The sequence below is a fragment of the Phalacrocorax aristotelis genome, chromosome 7 (assembly GCF_949628215.1).
Source record: "Phalacrocorax aristotelis chromosome 7, bGulAri2.1, whole genome shotgun sequence".
In the NCBI taxonomy this organism is placed as follows: domain Eukaryota; kingdom Metazoa; phylum Chordata; class Aves; order Suliformes; family Phalacrocoracidae; genus Phalacrocorax; species Phalacrocorax aristotelis.
In genome coordinates this window covers 52,172,263-52,188,388 of record NC_134282.1, presented here as the reverse complement: position 1 = coordinate 52,188,388, position 16,126 = coordinate 52,172,263, and the positions used below count along the sequence as shown (strand labels likewise).

Sequence of the window (16,126 nt, the reverse complement as noted above, 5' to 3'; positions counted from 1 at the left end):
TAAACCTGATGAAGAGCGCCGGGGGTTCTAGGTAAAGAAAAGCTGGGTATGTGCCACAGTTCAAGCTTGCAGTCTAGCTTTTAGTAGTAGACTTGTTAAACGCGGGGTTTCATTGCACAGTGAACCCTAACCACAAAAATAAAAATCTCATCACATATTTCCAGCAAATGACTCTATGATTACTACTGTATTCATTAAATATTTCAAAGAAAATCTCTTCTTCCTCTGATGTTGTTCTGGTACCTAATTGCCAGAAATAATGACTTGGTAATCAGGTTTTCTAACTCAAGGCTGAGAACAAGTTCATTTACAGCAACCCCTCTTCTTGGTGGACGGAACTAGAAGTGTTTATTCCAGTTAATTTTGCTGCCAGAATGAATTTATTTATTCACCATATAGCTTGCAAAACAAGAATATTATAATCCAATTCCCCATTGCCTTTTACAGTCCATTAATAATGCTCACATTGCATTGCCTCAGCCCGAGAAACATACGTGCTAATTATAGTGTTGATTTGCAATTAAAATACACATAAACTAACAATTTACAACAGATTCAACTACTTTATAGTAGTTTACTCCCTGATATTTCTATGCAGAAACTTGAGGTTTGAGGCATGGATGGGGTTCCTGGGAGTATTTGCCCATTTCTGGTCCACCTCAGCATGTTATATATGATGTGCCATCTATGTGCCACTTTGGGGTAAAACCAGTCAGAAAAACGAGAGGTATTTCATGCTGTCTAAAGGGTAGTGTGGGGTTAAAAGGCTTGTACATCTGCAAAAGAAACATCTTTTGGAACAGATGGGCCATCGGGGCCCTTTGGAGGAGGAGGAGGTTAGGCAGGAGCTGTGGGATGGATGGCTGTTTGCACTGCAGGGAAAGGCATAAAAAACAATTGGCTTTTTCTGCTTTGAACAGTTTAAATAGACTCACAAGAAAAAGGGGGCTGCAGGTGGGTACTGAGTCCTGATGGACGTGTCTCGAATGCCCCTCGGGGGGCTCGTAGCCCCATCCCTCCTGCTCCCAGGCCTGCAGGGATGCTGGGCACAGCCTCCTCGGTGCTTCAGCTCCACATCTGCGGAGCGGGGTAATGCTGTCCTCAAAGGCAATGGGAAAATAAATACATTTAAGGTGCTCAGATTCTACCTTAGCAGGTCAGCAAAATACTTAATATCCTACTCCCACGCTTGTTTTATGTGCTTCCTGCTGATTTCAGCATGTGTTTCCCAACGTGGCGAGATGCAGTCAGCTGAATTCATGCGAGTATTGTGCTGAGTAACTAACAATATTATGAATTAACCCAAGGTTTGCATTAACCTCTTAAGCCGCTTGCGTGGCTCTTTGAACATGCACAGTACTATAAAAATGCTAATGGGGAATGAATCACAATTTCCTCCCAAATAAGGGACTGCTGTGTCTGAAGCGGGCAGCCCAGGGTCAGGTTGAGGAGTTGTAAAGTTAAAGCTACCTGTGCTTATTAATGTGTTCGTTACATTACTGCGGTGAATATTAAGGAACCATTACAGAGTTAGACAAATCCAACCCTGCTGTGACTGCAAGAAGCGTGGCAGCTGGTGTTTCCCGGGGGGAATAGGCAGATTTTGGGGAAGTGGGAGCATTTTCCTCCCGTAAGGGGAAATAGATAATAAATATATACATGGAGAGACCTCAGGAGCCAGCTGCTGTTGGAGACCAAGGCTTGAAGCAATGTAGGGAGAGAGGGAACCGTGGCAGAAAGCAGGATCACCCCTGCGGCGGGGAGGAGCGAGGTGCCGGCTTTTGTATTCCTCATGAGCGACCCGAAAATCTTTTGCGCTCTAAAGTACACATAGATTTAAGAAATGCGGAACCAGAAACGTGGGCACATTCAAACCAGGCCTGGGCTTTGGTCTGCCTCTGGCGGCACCCAGACCGAGGTTGATCCCCAGTGATCCGGAGGCTTCCCCGGGGAGGTGCCACCCGCCTGCTCGCTCCCTCTCCCCACTTGCGTTGGGCACACGGCTTGCCAGCACGCTCTTCTAGTGACATTTTCCTTCTAGCATGAAAGCTGTCACTTTGGGCACTTTGCCCACGCTCTGGGCTTCCCAAAATGTCAGTTGTGAGCGCCAGCAATGGGAGGGAAGGTACCAAGTGCCTGCAAGCATCCCAAGGGATGCGCTGTGCTTCCCCCAAGCACCAAGGTGTGCATCCTTGCCAGCACCCTGATTTTCCTACTCTTCACCTAAAGCCAAACCTGCTTCTGCCCTCTCACCGTGCCCATGGGGCGTGAAGGTGGTAGGTCCCTCCCACAAGGGAAGAAGTGCTTCTTACTCCTCAGAGAAGGCCTCCGAGCCCTTCTGCCGCTGTACAAGAAGGGACAAGGGGCCTAAAGCTTGTGAGCAATGCCGGACCTGTTCTCTCCCACTCAGCAGGAAGTGGATGGAGAGTGTTCTTAGGAGATTAAAGACACTTTCCTGCTTATTTGAGGCCTACCAGAAACACACGAGGTCTGCCTCCCATTAGCCATCATCAGTAATACGAACAGGGAGACCAAATGAGTGTCTGATAAATAAATTAGCTTCCCCTACCACAAGCCATTCCCATCACCGTACAAGAAACTCTTACTTGCAGTGGTCGAGCTGAGCCAGCCTGGCAGCAGCGAGCCCCGCTCCTGTTAGCATTGTGTCATTAACCTTGAGCCCAGGAAAGCCAAACGGCGATTATGCATCTCATTGGAGTTTGGATGCTTCCTAAAGGGCTCACGCTAATCCGCACCAGCCAGCCTGGGCTCCTGCCACTCTAACTGAATTTTTTTTCTCCGTGGGCAGCACGTTTAACATAAATGACAGCGTGGGGAAAGGCAAGTGCTCGACACCTGTCCACAGCTTGGCATCACCCTGAGCAACGTGACTTCCCATATCCTCACTGCCCAGCCTCAGGAACCTGCAGACACCGCTTGCCACCTCTCTAATTTTAATAGTTAGCTGGCGCTGGGAGACCTGTCCAGATCCTTTCTGACCAACAGGTCTCCATCCCTTCTTGGAGACAGGGTTGAGCAGACTCCCTTGGTGCTCAAAGAAGATTTGCTTTCTTGGGGGGAGACGTCTCCCAGCTTCCCTACACACACAGCCACAGCAAGTTAAGAACTGTTTTTAAAACAAAGCTCTCTCATCCTGGTAAAGCCCAGATGCTCAATCAAAGCTGCAGTAGCCACAGAAATACCCAGGGAGCTGCCTAAAGATTACACAAAACAAAACAAAAACAACCTACCTGACTCAAAGCTAAATTTCTCTTCAAAATAAAAAACTGCATTTAACAACAATCAGCACATAATAAACAAATAAATAATCTACTATTTCTAATTGCATGAAAGGGAGCAACACGTTGAATAAAGCCACCTCTTCAACCAACACCCAGGGAAAATGCCTCTACCTTCACAATCAACACTGGTAAAAAAGCAAAAATAAACCATTTTACTCACCACAGCTCATCTGATCCCCTCCAGCAGCCTCCCTTGCCCTCACAGTGCAGCCAAAGCCCATCAGCACCCATGGGTGCCAGGTGGGTGCTAAAAGGCCCCTTCACCCACAGGTGCTTCCCATCACCTTCCTCACTGGGACACCCCAGGCATCACCTGTGGGGTGGCTGCACCCACCCTGCTTGGGGCAGAGATGAGGTGCTGGTGTTGGGTCAAGCCATTAAGGTAAAGAAAACATGGATAAATGAGAGAGGGGAAAACAGGAGAAAGTGTGGGGTTTGCTCCTATGAGACCATGCCAGCTGCTGGGGACAGCCCAGCGTGTGGTCTGAGACCTGCCAGCTCATGCCCAGGGCCAGAGACAGTCAAGAGGGGCTGGGCAGTGTTGGGTCTCGTTCTTACTCTCCAGTTGCCCCAGATGCTTTCTCCCCTGGTCAGCCCTGTGTCCCAAAGAGCTGCTATGTAGGGATGTGTTTGTACTGCTCCCTGCATGCCAGAGCAAGGCAGCAGGGACTGTTTTACATTCCGGCTGTCTCCAAAAGGGAGAAGAAACCCCATCCCATCCCATCCCATCCCATCCCATCCCATCCCATCCCATCCCATCCCATCCCATCCCACTGCAGTTCTTTGTATCCCTCTTGCCCAGACCCATCCATCCCTGCAGCACCTTCTCCCTCCCCAGCATGGAGGCAGCCCAGGGGGCACTAATGTCCTTGCAGTAGTCACTCCCCAAAGATTTACATCCTTCCCAGTGCTTCGCACATGTCCCTGGGAGAACCAGGTAGGCTCTGAGCCAGGGGAGCCAAAATTTCCAGAGGGTCTTTCCTACAGCGGGTGGAAAAAACAGTACAAGCCTGTGATTGCACCTTTGCCACCTCTCAGAGTGACGCCACATAGCGCTGTGCATCTGTGCAGCTCCGCGCTTCAGTGTAGGTGCAAAGGGCACTTATAGATCGGCCACCCTGGGAGACGCGGCCCTGGACCATGGAGGGGGTCAATGCTGCAAGTGTGGCAGATGCTTGATCCCAGAATCAGGGCTAGAGCATGCGTAGGGTACAAAAAGGATGGTTTTCTAGTTGTCAGGGGGCTGCCAGAATGTGGAAGAATGACCATAAATATCCCCAAATGTTTTTTACCCTGAGTACAGGCAGGAGATACATTCCTGGTTTCTGGCAGAGACCCTCACCTACCAAAGCTGGGTGGCAAACCTCCTTATGACAGTCTCCAGAATGATCCTGTGGGACAAAGCAGCCCCCAAAGCTGTCTCTCCCATCTCCTTGTGGGTACATCTCTTCAGCAAACCGTGTTGACAGTTGTCCCATTGGAGCCCCCTGATGCCACCCCACCATTTATAGAAGCATCCTTGATGTTCTTCGCTGAGACTGAGATTGGTTTGTGTCTCTCGTGCCTGGTAATGGCTGTTTCGATGCCCCTGAGACACAGCCGCACGTCCTCCCGAAAGGAGGGGGTGTACAGTCCATAAATGACAGGATCGGTGCAGGTGTGCAGCAAGCCAAAGAGAAAGAAGCTGTGGTTGACATACTCTGGCATCTTCTGGATCATGGCTGGCTGGAACCAGTACCACAAGCCCAGGAGGTAGTATGGGGTCCAGCAGATGATGAAGGTGGCAACAATCACTATGGTCATCTTGAGAGTCTTCATGCGTGCCTTGGAGATGTGGTCGTTTTGACTTCTTATCAAACCTGCCAGGGACAGTCAAGAGGATAGAAAACCAGGAGAACATAACCATACATGATTGTGCTTCTGCCAGAGAGGGGCAACCATCTCATGTTCTGGTCCATGGCCCACAGGAAGCAGATGACAGGAAGGAGGGAGGTCAAGAAGTTTGTGTAGAACCCCTTAGTTGGGTTACCCTTCAAAGGGTGTTGGGACAGACCCAACATTGCTCCAGGCTGGAGCAGATTCAGTAATAGACTCATGGTGGACACTAAAGGGCTGGGACCTGCTTACCTTTATTGATCTTTAGCTGCTTACTGATCTCCCAAATGATGCGGATGTAGCAAACGATCATTACGCTCAGGGGGGTGATGTAGAGGGTGGTGAAGGTGAACATGTTGTAGATGGTTTCCTCCCAGTGTGCTTGGAAGCTCCCATGAGTAACACACTGGGTGAAGTTCCCTCCTGGGACCGTGTGCAGGTGGAAGAGGAAAAGCTGAAATGGAGAACCAAATAATAACTCTGAGAGGTTTTGCACAGGGCACCATGTCCTGCAGGTGCTCGTGGCTGTGCATGGAGAGCACCTCCCTGCTGCCGTCAGACTGGGAGAGGCACTCTGGGCACCCAACTCATGGCTATCACCAGGATGGATGGGATCTGATGGCTGTGAAATCCCATTTTCTGGCCGTACCAAATGTTATTTTGGCCAGGAACTGCTCAGGTTTGTCTTGGTCGGCTCCAGCATGTTTCGCAGTGGCACAGTGATGCATTTTTAGGAGAAGATAACCGTGTGCATGAGCAATAAAAAATAGTGGAGACAATTTTTTCCCAGCCCTAACCATAACGCCTGATGGTGTTGCAATGAACAGGTGCTATAAGGAAGGTGCAAAGCAGCGCTGAGCACCCTATGCAGCAACCACACTGCTTCGCTCAGCAAAGCCAATCTGGTAGTGGTGGAGCCCATGGACTGGGATGGACTTGTTGGGGCTGCTGGGATGGGGAAGCCCTTGTCCAAAACCACCCCAGCCTGGGCGAACCACAGAGGGAGGTGACCGAGCCATACCTGAGGCAAAGCCAGGAGCACGCTGCCAGCCCAGGCGGCACGGAGCAGCAGTCCGTTGCGGCGGCGAGCACGGGAGAAGGGATGGAGGACGGCCGCGTGCCGGTCCAGGCTGATGACCACCAGCACCAGGGCAGCCGCGTACATGGCAAAGAGCTTGAGGAAGTTGAGGAGCTTGCAGGAGATGTCCCCTCCATACCACTGCACCGTCACGTTCCACGCCGCATCCAGGGGCATCACTGCCACTGTCACCAGCAGGTCGGCCAGCGCCAGGCTGAGGATCAGCGGCCGCACGTGGGATTTCCTCCTCTTCCTCAGCAGGCTGCCGAGCACCGCCGCGTTGCTGCCCGCCGCCAGCAAGAAGAAGATGGCTGTGACAACCACACGGACCCTCGCCGCTTGCGTGAACCGGGGCTCGACCCAGTGCTCAGGGCAACCAGAGGCCGAGACGTTAGTGTCCCCTTCTGTAGCAGGGCAGCGGGGAGAGGTGGGGAGCTGCTCGTCACTCATCCCCTGCCAAAACACAAGAGGCAAAGTGAACCCCCTCCTAGGGGCTGTGTCGTGTGCTGCACCTTCAATATAAGGAGAAATGGGGACATGAGGGAATTTGCACCAGAGGCACCAGCAGCAACCTGCCAGTCCCAGCCTGCCCCTGTCTGTCGCCTCCATGGTGCCCATTGCACCTCCCGGTCACGGTGACGCTGCCCAGCTGCCCTCTTTGGCTAACCCCTGCCATAGCTGTAGTGATTGCTCACACATACATATATTTTTAGCTCTTTGTGAGGCAGCTGAGCAGCTGGGAAGTGGGAGCAGCGGCTAGGACCATGGGATGAGCTCCTGCATGCCAGGGCCTGGCTGGGAATGGGTCACTCCGGAGCTGGCCGAGCCTGTGCTCGGGCAACTGTGCTCTGTTGAAGGACTCGTCCTTCCAAAGGGGTTTTGCAAGCAGGGCTCAGCTTTTTAGAAACCCCATGGCACTTTTCATTAGTCTATTAAACCTTAATGGTCCACCTCCATCTCCAGCACCAGATCTGGGGCCGTGGGTGGGAGGACCTGGGGGTGGCCAGGAGAGGAGGGGGACCCCACACTGTCCGGGGACTGACAGCGACTCTCAGGAGAGGATTACAGTGGCATTTAGGAGCCTAGACATTCCTGGGATCTGGACAGCACCAGCTCAACACCTCTGTCCCTTTGCCTTAGGGAGGTGAAGCAGGATGGGGAGGTGAAGATAGAAACACACCCACACGGGGGATGGCTGGGGGGTGACGAGCCGTGTGGTAGCCCCCCACAGCTTGATTAAATTGCTCCTTTTGCCCGAGCACAACCACTGACGGGCACAATGCACATTTCAAGGGCAAATACTTCCAACTCTCAGGGACACGAGCTGTGAACAGTCCCAACCGCAGGTTGGATATGCCTCTTACTGTTTCAAGCACCTTCTGGTTTGCTGTTACCGAAATAAAACATTCCCCACCTTTGCACAAATAACACTAGCAGCAGAGATCAAATCTGTCTCCTCAGCTCTGTGGGATGGAGATGCTGACACCTTGGAGCAAGCCGCCCTCCTCCAGCCCCACCACCCGCACCCCGAGCCTCTGAAAGCGAGCCCCCCGCTGCCTTCTCCCCCCTCCCTCCCCAAAGACTAACCCAACAAGCAAGCAACAAAAAGAAAAAGTACCGAGCTGCTTGCTGGCTGTCTGGGAGAAACAAGGGGAAACCCATGTCAAGGTCCGGATTCATCCCAGCTGATGGGAACGTACCTGGCATATGCATGCCCTGATGCCAAGAGAAGATGCTCCTTGTTTTGCCCCACGGGTCTCCCACCACCGCAGTGCCAAGTCAGGATGCTCCAGTGCGTCTTTACATCACATCCCTGCAACAAACCCCTTGAAGCAGCAAAATTTCCCTTTGCCGGCGGCCGAGCCGGGAGCTACACTGTTTTTAGCACAGGCGTACGCAGGCACCTGGAGGCGGCAACGCTGATGCAAACATCCCCTGCAGTGGCAAACCAGGAGCGGGCCAGGCGGAGGTGGGCACCCATGGGCAGCCTGGCTCAGGCAGCTGCTGGTGTTTCACCCCCAGGTAGGGGCCAGCACCCCTGCCCTTGTGGGCTTAACAAGCTGCCCGATTTCAGGCTTAATGAGCAAGCAGCAGGGATGATGTCAAAGCCACCGTATTGCAACAAATAGCCAAAATTCAAGACGTTGTGGCCAAATGTGTCTCCATCAGGGATAAGTGCCACACTCCCTGCATCGGTTTTCTATAAATACAGGAAAAATGAGTTAATTATCCTTGGAGTTAGTGATGAACATCCCGTTGCTCAGACAACCGGGAGACTTGAAGCACACACACACACACACCCCCCAGCAATGTTCCTGGACCACACAGGTCCTTGGGAGCATCACAGATGAACACAGGTACGTGCCTGGACTGGAAATGCTGTAAGGAGGCAATTAATAAGGAGAAACTTGGGTCATTTTGTCATTTTAATGAATACACTCTTTCCTTTGCGCTCTATCAGTTCCCACCTTGTCCTTTTTGTATTTCTTTCAGTGTTACACAGCGAGAGGTTTGATGTGTGGCACAAAATCCTGGGAGGGACAAAGAGCTCACAAGGGCTTAAAAAACACGATGTGCAATGCAAGGCCAGGGAGGCAAACAGAGGACACCCTGCTCCTCTGGCCAGCAAAAGTCAAAGAGCTGTGGGGATGAGAGAGGGCCAGCTTCAAGCCGCCCTGGGGCCGGCGCTGGCACGCACGCTCCCAGGGGCATCACAGGGACTTTGATTACATGCAAACAGACCTTCACATCTCCCAGTCTATTAAATTAAAAAGCACGCAGTGTACGGGGGGACCACAGGTCCCAGGCTGGCAGCGGTGGCTCTGCGTTGCTCCCCAAGAGGACACGGTTCACTTTCTGGGATAGGAGGTTTTCTGTCATTAAATCTATTCCCACTTATTTTTGGGACGAAATGCCTGAGCTCTGAGGGGAGGGAGATGCACCATCTCTGAGGCTGTTCTGCTTGCAGGAGTGCTCCTGGGCACAGCAAAAAAGGAGGATTTTTTCCCCTTTGTGGGTTTAAGAGTCAAATTGTGTGGCAGAGAGACCAGCTCCTGAGACCCAGGAGATGCTGCAGGCGCTGGACCACATCAGCCCTTGAGGCATCACTGTCTATTGGGGTCCCCCAGACCCTCCAGCACTTCTGCATTTAACTGCCAAAAGGGATTTGGCTGGGAACTCTCTGCTCAGAGCTGCAGAGGGTAATTTATGTGTTCAAAGTTCTTTACATCTGAGGCGAAAGAGAAAAGCAGACCCACCGCCAGCACTGCCAGCCCTCCACCCAAAATGTGGCCTCACAAGCTGAGAGCAAAGGGATATTGTCCTGCCAAGACCCAGTCTTAAGACTGCTTAACAATCAACATCATCCCTCCGGAGGGGGATACCAGCTCCCCGATCCTGCTGGAGCCTGGCTGACAGCCCAAAGCCACCGTGAGCAGAGGGAGGGCAGGTGCCCAGTGAGCAAAAGCCACACAGGAGGGGACCATCCCCATCACCTCCTTACCTGGCCAGAGCATCACCTGCCAGCACGGCATGAAAAAGCCTGGTCCCTGGGGAAAAAAACACACAGAAACCACAAAGAAGTTGGGTGGAAGCCCATTTATTACAGCAGCCACCTCCTTCTTGCATTAGACTCCTGCTTAAAGCAGAGATTAATTCAGCCCCACATGCTCATCCTTATTTTTCCTTTCATTTAGCTCTTTGCACCTGCACTAAAGCAATTAAATAGTGAGTCAGGAATGTATTCCCTGTTTGTCCTCCTTCCCAGCTGGCTGCCTCTTTGTCTGGAAATGTCCTCTCCATCCCCGACTCTATGATGCAAGAGAGGGACAGGATTTTTCTTAGGAACTGTAAGCCTCACTTATGCCACAACAAAGCCCTTGGTCCCTGTTCAGAGAGGAATTTTTTAGCATGCCATCATGCAGAAATGTCCTGGGCATGCATTAGCAATTAGTCTTATTTTAAGGGTGGGGTCCCCTATTAAAATGACTATTTTTCTCTGGCGTTTGCACAGTAACCCCCTTGTGTTTTCTCTTCTTTTTTTTTTTTTTGCTTGTCTCCTCAAAGGTCAGCTTGGATGTTGTCTGCTCAGCAGCCTTCAGCTGAATCTCTGAACACTGGTTTAACCATCAGAGGTTTTTGGTCCCCAGGATTAGGAAACAGTGCTGGCAAGCTGGGCTTGTTTCCATACACCCTGGCTCAGCTCTTTCCGAAATCCCCTCCTTTTGGGATGCTGCCCCAGTACATCCCCGGAGCTGCATCCCAGTGCTGGGTCACAGGGAGTCAGAGCACCTCCGGGCTCCCCAAATAGGACTTTTCTCCCCAGATCCATACAGATCTTCCAGGGTGCTGGAGAAAACAGAAACCAGAAAGCCACAACAGGTAGCACAGCCCCAGTGGCAATTTTTTGCACGAGCAGATCTTGAACAGAAGTACAAGTGCTGTGTTTTTCCATCAGACATCCCACATAAATTGGGATCTCATGCAGGGAAAGCAGCACAGGATATAATTTCCATTAACCCAGTGCAAACGCAGGGCAGGGAACCTGCTGCCTTTTATCCTAATAAATCACTGCCGGGTTCTTGGCTTCACAAAAGAGAGAAAAACTTGTATTTTCACCTCCAAGAGAAACTCCTGCTGCTAGGCATTACAGGGGGGTAATCAAGCCTCTTCTTAAAGCAGAGCCATCCTACAGCAGCACCCATCACTTGCACCCTTGTCCTCAGCACCATCATCCCAGGCAGGTGCTTCTGCCAGGCTGGCTGTCCAAAACTTCCCCTTAGCTCAGAAAAACCTCATAATTTCAGAATTTTAATGCTGATTTTTTTTCCTCCAATATTCTCCTCCTCCTCCAAGCCTTGAATTGTATCAGGAGCAGCTCGTCCAAGGAAATTTTTGTCTCATACTGGCCTCGAAACAGAAAGCCTAGTCAGGGACATCTGACATGCAATGTTTTTGTGAGTAAATACCAGCGTCCATGAAGTCATTTCCCAGGCTTAGAAATGAGCTCACCTCTGGAACGGCTTCTCTTCTTACCCAAAGTTCACAAGTCAAGCAGTTATGAAGCTCACAGTTTTCATCCTTCTCATAAAAAACCAGCATCGGGGCTGCGTGCGGTGGTGCAGTGCTGCCTCCGGCGGTATGTGTACCTTGGGCAGCTGCTGTCGCGGGGCATCACCCTAAATTCCCTGAAATCTTTGCAGCAAAAGGCAGAGGACCAAAGCTCAGCGGTCACTGGGGATAAACCAGCGGCTCATTCTGCCTGCTCACCCGGCCCTGGCCGCTCTGCCGAGCCTGCCAAGAGGGATGGTAATTGCTGTCCCGTGGGGATAATCTGGGTCATCCCATGCCCCTTCTAAAAGTCCTTGTTAAAAGCAGAGGGAGGGATCTGTCCTGCCCACCGGGCTCAATATCTTGGTAAACTGTGTTTGGGCTGTTTCTTGGTGAAATCACACATTGTTTCTGATTCAGCTTCATATGCCGGAGCCTCACTGGGGAGCCCTTGCCGGTAAAAGGCCTTTTCTGGGGGGTATCCTGCCATTGGACAGTAGTGCTGAGAAAAACTTGAGCTCTTGATGCTCAAAACCACTGCAGTTCCCATGTTTTAATATCCTGGCTAGTGCTCCTGGTGTTGCTTAGCCCAGCACATTACACTGGATGTCCAAGTCACGTACCCAGCCAGGATGGTGTAAAGGACAAGGACCCCGCTGGCAGGGGAGCCCGGATCTCCAGAGCATCATCCCAGAGGTTTCCCAAATTTACATCTTCCCACACAGAGCAGCAGCTCTCGAGGTCTTTCCTCCATCTTTCACCAGGACATCTCAACCAGAGCAAAATCCCTCTTCCCTACCTCTAAACTAGACAAGACGGAAGAGTGAATTTGCCACCCTAGACCAAACCCTGAGGTGAAGCTCCAGAAAACGTGGTGGGCTTTTTTGGTGCCGAGCTCCGTCTGCTCATCGCCAAGCGATAAAACGCACGCGTGCATCGCTGCTCCACCCATGGTGCACCTTTCCCACGGCAGCTTTGCTTCCTTGCCCAGGCTGGAAACCCCAGCTGGGGGGATTTGTTTGGGAAGTCTCACCCAGCACCCTGGTCCTGCGGTGCTCCTGTCCCCAGTAAACCAGGAGAATCACCCACAGGGTCAATGGAGGGACCATGGGTCCCCTTCGGCTCCGGAATGCACCTACTTAGCCAGCGTTTTCACTGCCCTGACTGGGTATTTTTTCTTGAGCTGGAAGAAGTTATGAAATCCCAGTGTTTTCATTGTGACTAACCCATGGAAATAAACAATTTTGCCCTTGTTTTTTGATGGGTTTTACTTGCTCTCCTTGTCTTTGCCTGTTGTGCCCTCTTTCATCCTCTACCTTTTTTCCTTCCTTGTGGAACCTGCCCATCGCGTTCCTCCAGACATCAAATATCCTCCTCTCTCCATGCTCCCAGACTGGACTGTGTGCCTCAAGACCATCTTCAGCACTCCCTTTGGATGCTCCTTCCCAAACACAGGCCAGACTTGAGGGCTGGATTTCTCTGTTTCACTGGGGAAGAGGTGAGATGTGGGGAAAGCTGAGATCCCCGTGGGGCCCTCAGCAGCATTACCCAGAGCCTGCAGGAGCAAGAAGCAGGGAAAACCTCCCACAGCACCTCTTTCCTCTGTGCTTGGTATCTCCAAACAGTTTCCAAGGCTTAAAAACTCCCTTGGGTGAGCTTCAAGTGGGGACACAAGTCCTTTTAGAAAGGATCCGTGGCTTGGCAGGGAGAGATGCCCTTAATGCTGAATTAAATGAGCCAGAGGAATATAATTTCTGCTCCCCCCACCCTGTTTTTACCCTCCTGCAAGAATCCTGCTCTGAGCCAAGCCCTGGGACTGTGGAACCCTGGTGTCCTTTGGGATGAGCATCAGTGCTGACATCTCCTGCCAGCCAGATTTGGACTCACGGGGAGGCGTTTGCGGGAGGCAGCGCTCAATCGGATACCAGGAGCGTTGTGGCAAGTTTCTCTCAGGACCGCGTTATCTCCCATGCTGCCTTCCCAACCCGCTCCCAGCGGTGCCCACGCCGGGCGGCTGCCAGCCCTTCCCTTCCGCAGCGCTTGGCCCCCACTGGATCCTCTGCCCGCGCTGCCGGCAAACGCACATTTACCCTCCAGCGAAAGCTGATACAGCCAAACAGCCCCAGGGGGAATCCCAGCAGTGCCAGAATTAGCTCGAAGAGACCAGCTTTTCCAAGCATGCCCTCGGCACGATGCATGAGGTCGTGAGATATTTTATGGCTCTGGTTGCCCCCATGACCACAGGCGCTCCTGGAAGGGGAGGTGTTTCCATGTCCTCTTTTGCCAGTGCGGGTGCTGGCAAACCCTTTTGAGCCAAAACTGGGAAGCAGGGTAGTCCCGATTACCCCAGCCACGTTGCTCAGTGCAGTACTTAACCTGAAATAAATTCACGCATGGTTTAATGAGGAGTCCCCGCCACGCGGCCGGCTCCATCTCTTGCACATTTTCTGACCATCCCAAGTGAAGCCTCGTCCTCACACTAAAAAGCAGCTTTTAATCCGATGCTCTGGTTTCACTGCCAGCAGATCCTCTGGTCCAGCTTGCACAGCCTGTGCCCTGCTGGTGCACATCATCTGGGAACCTCTGCACATCAGGAGGGTGCTGGGTGCTGGAAGACCCAAGCCCTCCCCAGCACGCTCGCAGCTCTTGCGGGATTTTGCCTGTTTTTGGAAAAATTGGCCAGTGCTCTGCTGGTGTAAATCAGCTGCAAATCGGCCCACCTTGACACGGCCTATAACAAATAAACCGAGAAGGAAAAGGCACAGATGAGACCAGGGACTCCCACCCCACAGGTGGGAGGCTGCCCTCCCCACCAGCACGGATTCACAGCCCAGGGAGTATCCGAGGCCAAAGCTAATGCCAGTAAATAAGAGCAATAAATTAAAGATTTCTTCAGGAGCAATTAATTGCCCAAAGCAACATCCTTCAACACAGGACAGTCTTTGTCCACCAAGTCCTGTCCAGAGCTAAAGCAAACAGCCAGCAGGCTGTGGGTTCTAGCTCTGCTCCTGCTCTTCCTCCGCAGTTTAAATGCCCCCATTGAGGTGCTGCCTTGGCTCGGGCCTGACCGTATTCCCATCGCTCCCATTTGCATCCTGCAACCGCATTTCCATCACCGGTACGAGGTTGTGCAATAACTCAGGCCCTGCTGCTCACCTGCACCTGCCAGCAGAATGTTCCCGGCAAATATTGGTGCTGCACCGGCACGTGGCACTGTGATGCTGCCCTGCAAGGGTCCCTGAGGAGATAATGCTCCAGGCATGGCGCAGGGAGAGGCTGGGATGCTCATTGCTCGTGGAGGGCTTGAAAATAACAGCCTTCTCCATCTTGCAGACAGTTTCTAAACGAGCCAGAACACTTATTTTACCCAGCTCAGCAATGTAATTAGAAAGGGATTCGCTATTGAGACACTTCTGGTGCTCTCATAGTGTCTCCTCTTTCAAGCTGTGATGGGGAAGGAGAGACAGCAGGGATGGACACGGCATCCAGGAAGAAAACCCTGGCAGGACTCTTGAGTGGTCCAGGATATCCCAGTGACCAGTGAACCCCACTCCAGGCGATGTGGGTCTGGATGCAGGCCTGCGTACGTGCAGCAGGGATGCAGGTAATGGTCCCTGGGCACTCAGATAGCAGCCATTCCATGCAAAAGCACTAGGAAAAGCCCTTTTCCTTGGCAGCTCTGATCACAGAACAGGGGACACCCCCTGTTCTACATGCATGGGGCGCTCAGTCATGTCATGCCTGTGCCAGCAGACATTCGGGGGCTGGTTGCCTGTGGCTGGACCCTGTGGCCAGCTTGGCCTCCCCCAGCGCCCAGGTCTCCAGAAAAAGCCTTCCTGACTTCCAGAGCTAAAATCAGTCTTTCCCTGGCTCTGACTTTCATGTCATCCTACCTCTGTGGTGCTTTTTGCATCTGCGTCATGAATGATGTCCGTGGAGCCGAGCACCACTCAGCCGTGGTCAAGGCTTTAGCTCCTAAGTAAATCCTTCCAGGGGGAAAAGGTCCACTTGCTCCTTTTCTCCCAGCCACAGCCTGTAAATCCTCATCCACACAATAAAAACAAACTCCAGTAGTTCATTTTTTGGCCTCTTTTCCAAAGCTTTTAGGCAGCTGGAGTGTGATTTTGTGCTGATGAAGTGGTGGAGGAGGGCTTAAGTGAAACAATATTGCGGTGCCTGTGAGGTTTGCTGGTGGTTCAGAGCTCAGAGTGAGCCCCGGGGACCCACCACATCTCCAAGTTCTCCTACAACCATGGAAATTGCCAGTCCAGATCCTGGGATAGCAGAACAGGATTTAAAAAACAACATTAGCCACTCCTGGAGCTTGGCTGAAGAAGTGCCGGGAGCCAAGTGCTTAATGAAATCCCAGCTCCCTGCTCGCCCTCCTAAACCACACAAACTTCCCCAAAGTGTTTGGGATGGAACAAAGTCATCAATCAGTTATTTTAACTCCCATCTCCGTAAACAGGAGCGAGCCCAGAAATACGCAGCAGGGGAAAATAACTGTCAGCTTCCTTCGGTGGAGCGAAAAGGGTGCAGGGAGGGAGGATGGGGGCAGCCAGCGGGGAGCCAAGCACAGTGTCAGCCCCAAAGGACATATCATGGATCCCATAGGGTACTTCATGGTGCCCGTAGGATATTTCATGGAGCTTGCAAAGCATTTCACAGGCCCCACAGCCTGGAAATCCCACACGCAGCTCCGAGAGCAGCCCCACCACCCCTCCTGTTCTCCCAGCACAGCACAGTTGGCTTTTGGTGACGGTCATTCTGCTGATGCTGTATCGGAAAGGGTGGGAGGCACAAATAGCCAGGATGAGCATCA

General features: G+C 52.1%; 1 protein-coding gene across 1 annotated transcript; it reads right to left on the bottom strand.

Moving 5' to 3' along the window:
- Window positions 1–4,751: 4,751 nt before the first annotated feature.
- On the bottom strand, window positions 4,752–6,705 carry LOC142059543 (gonadotropin-releasing hormone II receptor-like). The gene is made up of 3 exons (XM_075098354.1): window positions 6,199–6,705; window positions 5,430–5,631; window positions 4,752–5,161 (listed from the first exon to the last, which is right to left on the bottom strand). The coding sequence occupies exons 1-3, from the start codon at window positions 6,703–6,705 to the stop codon at window positions 4,752–4,754; spliced, it is 1,119 nt and encodes a 372-aa protein (XP_074954455.1).
- Between the last annotated feature and the right edge of the window lie 9,421 nt (window positions 6,706–16,126).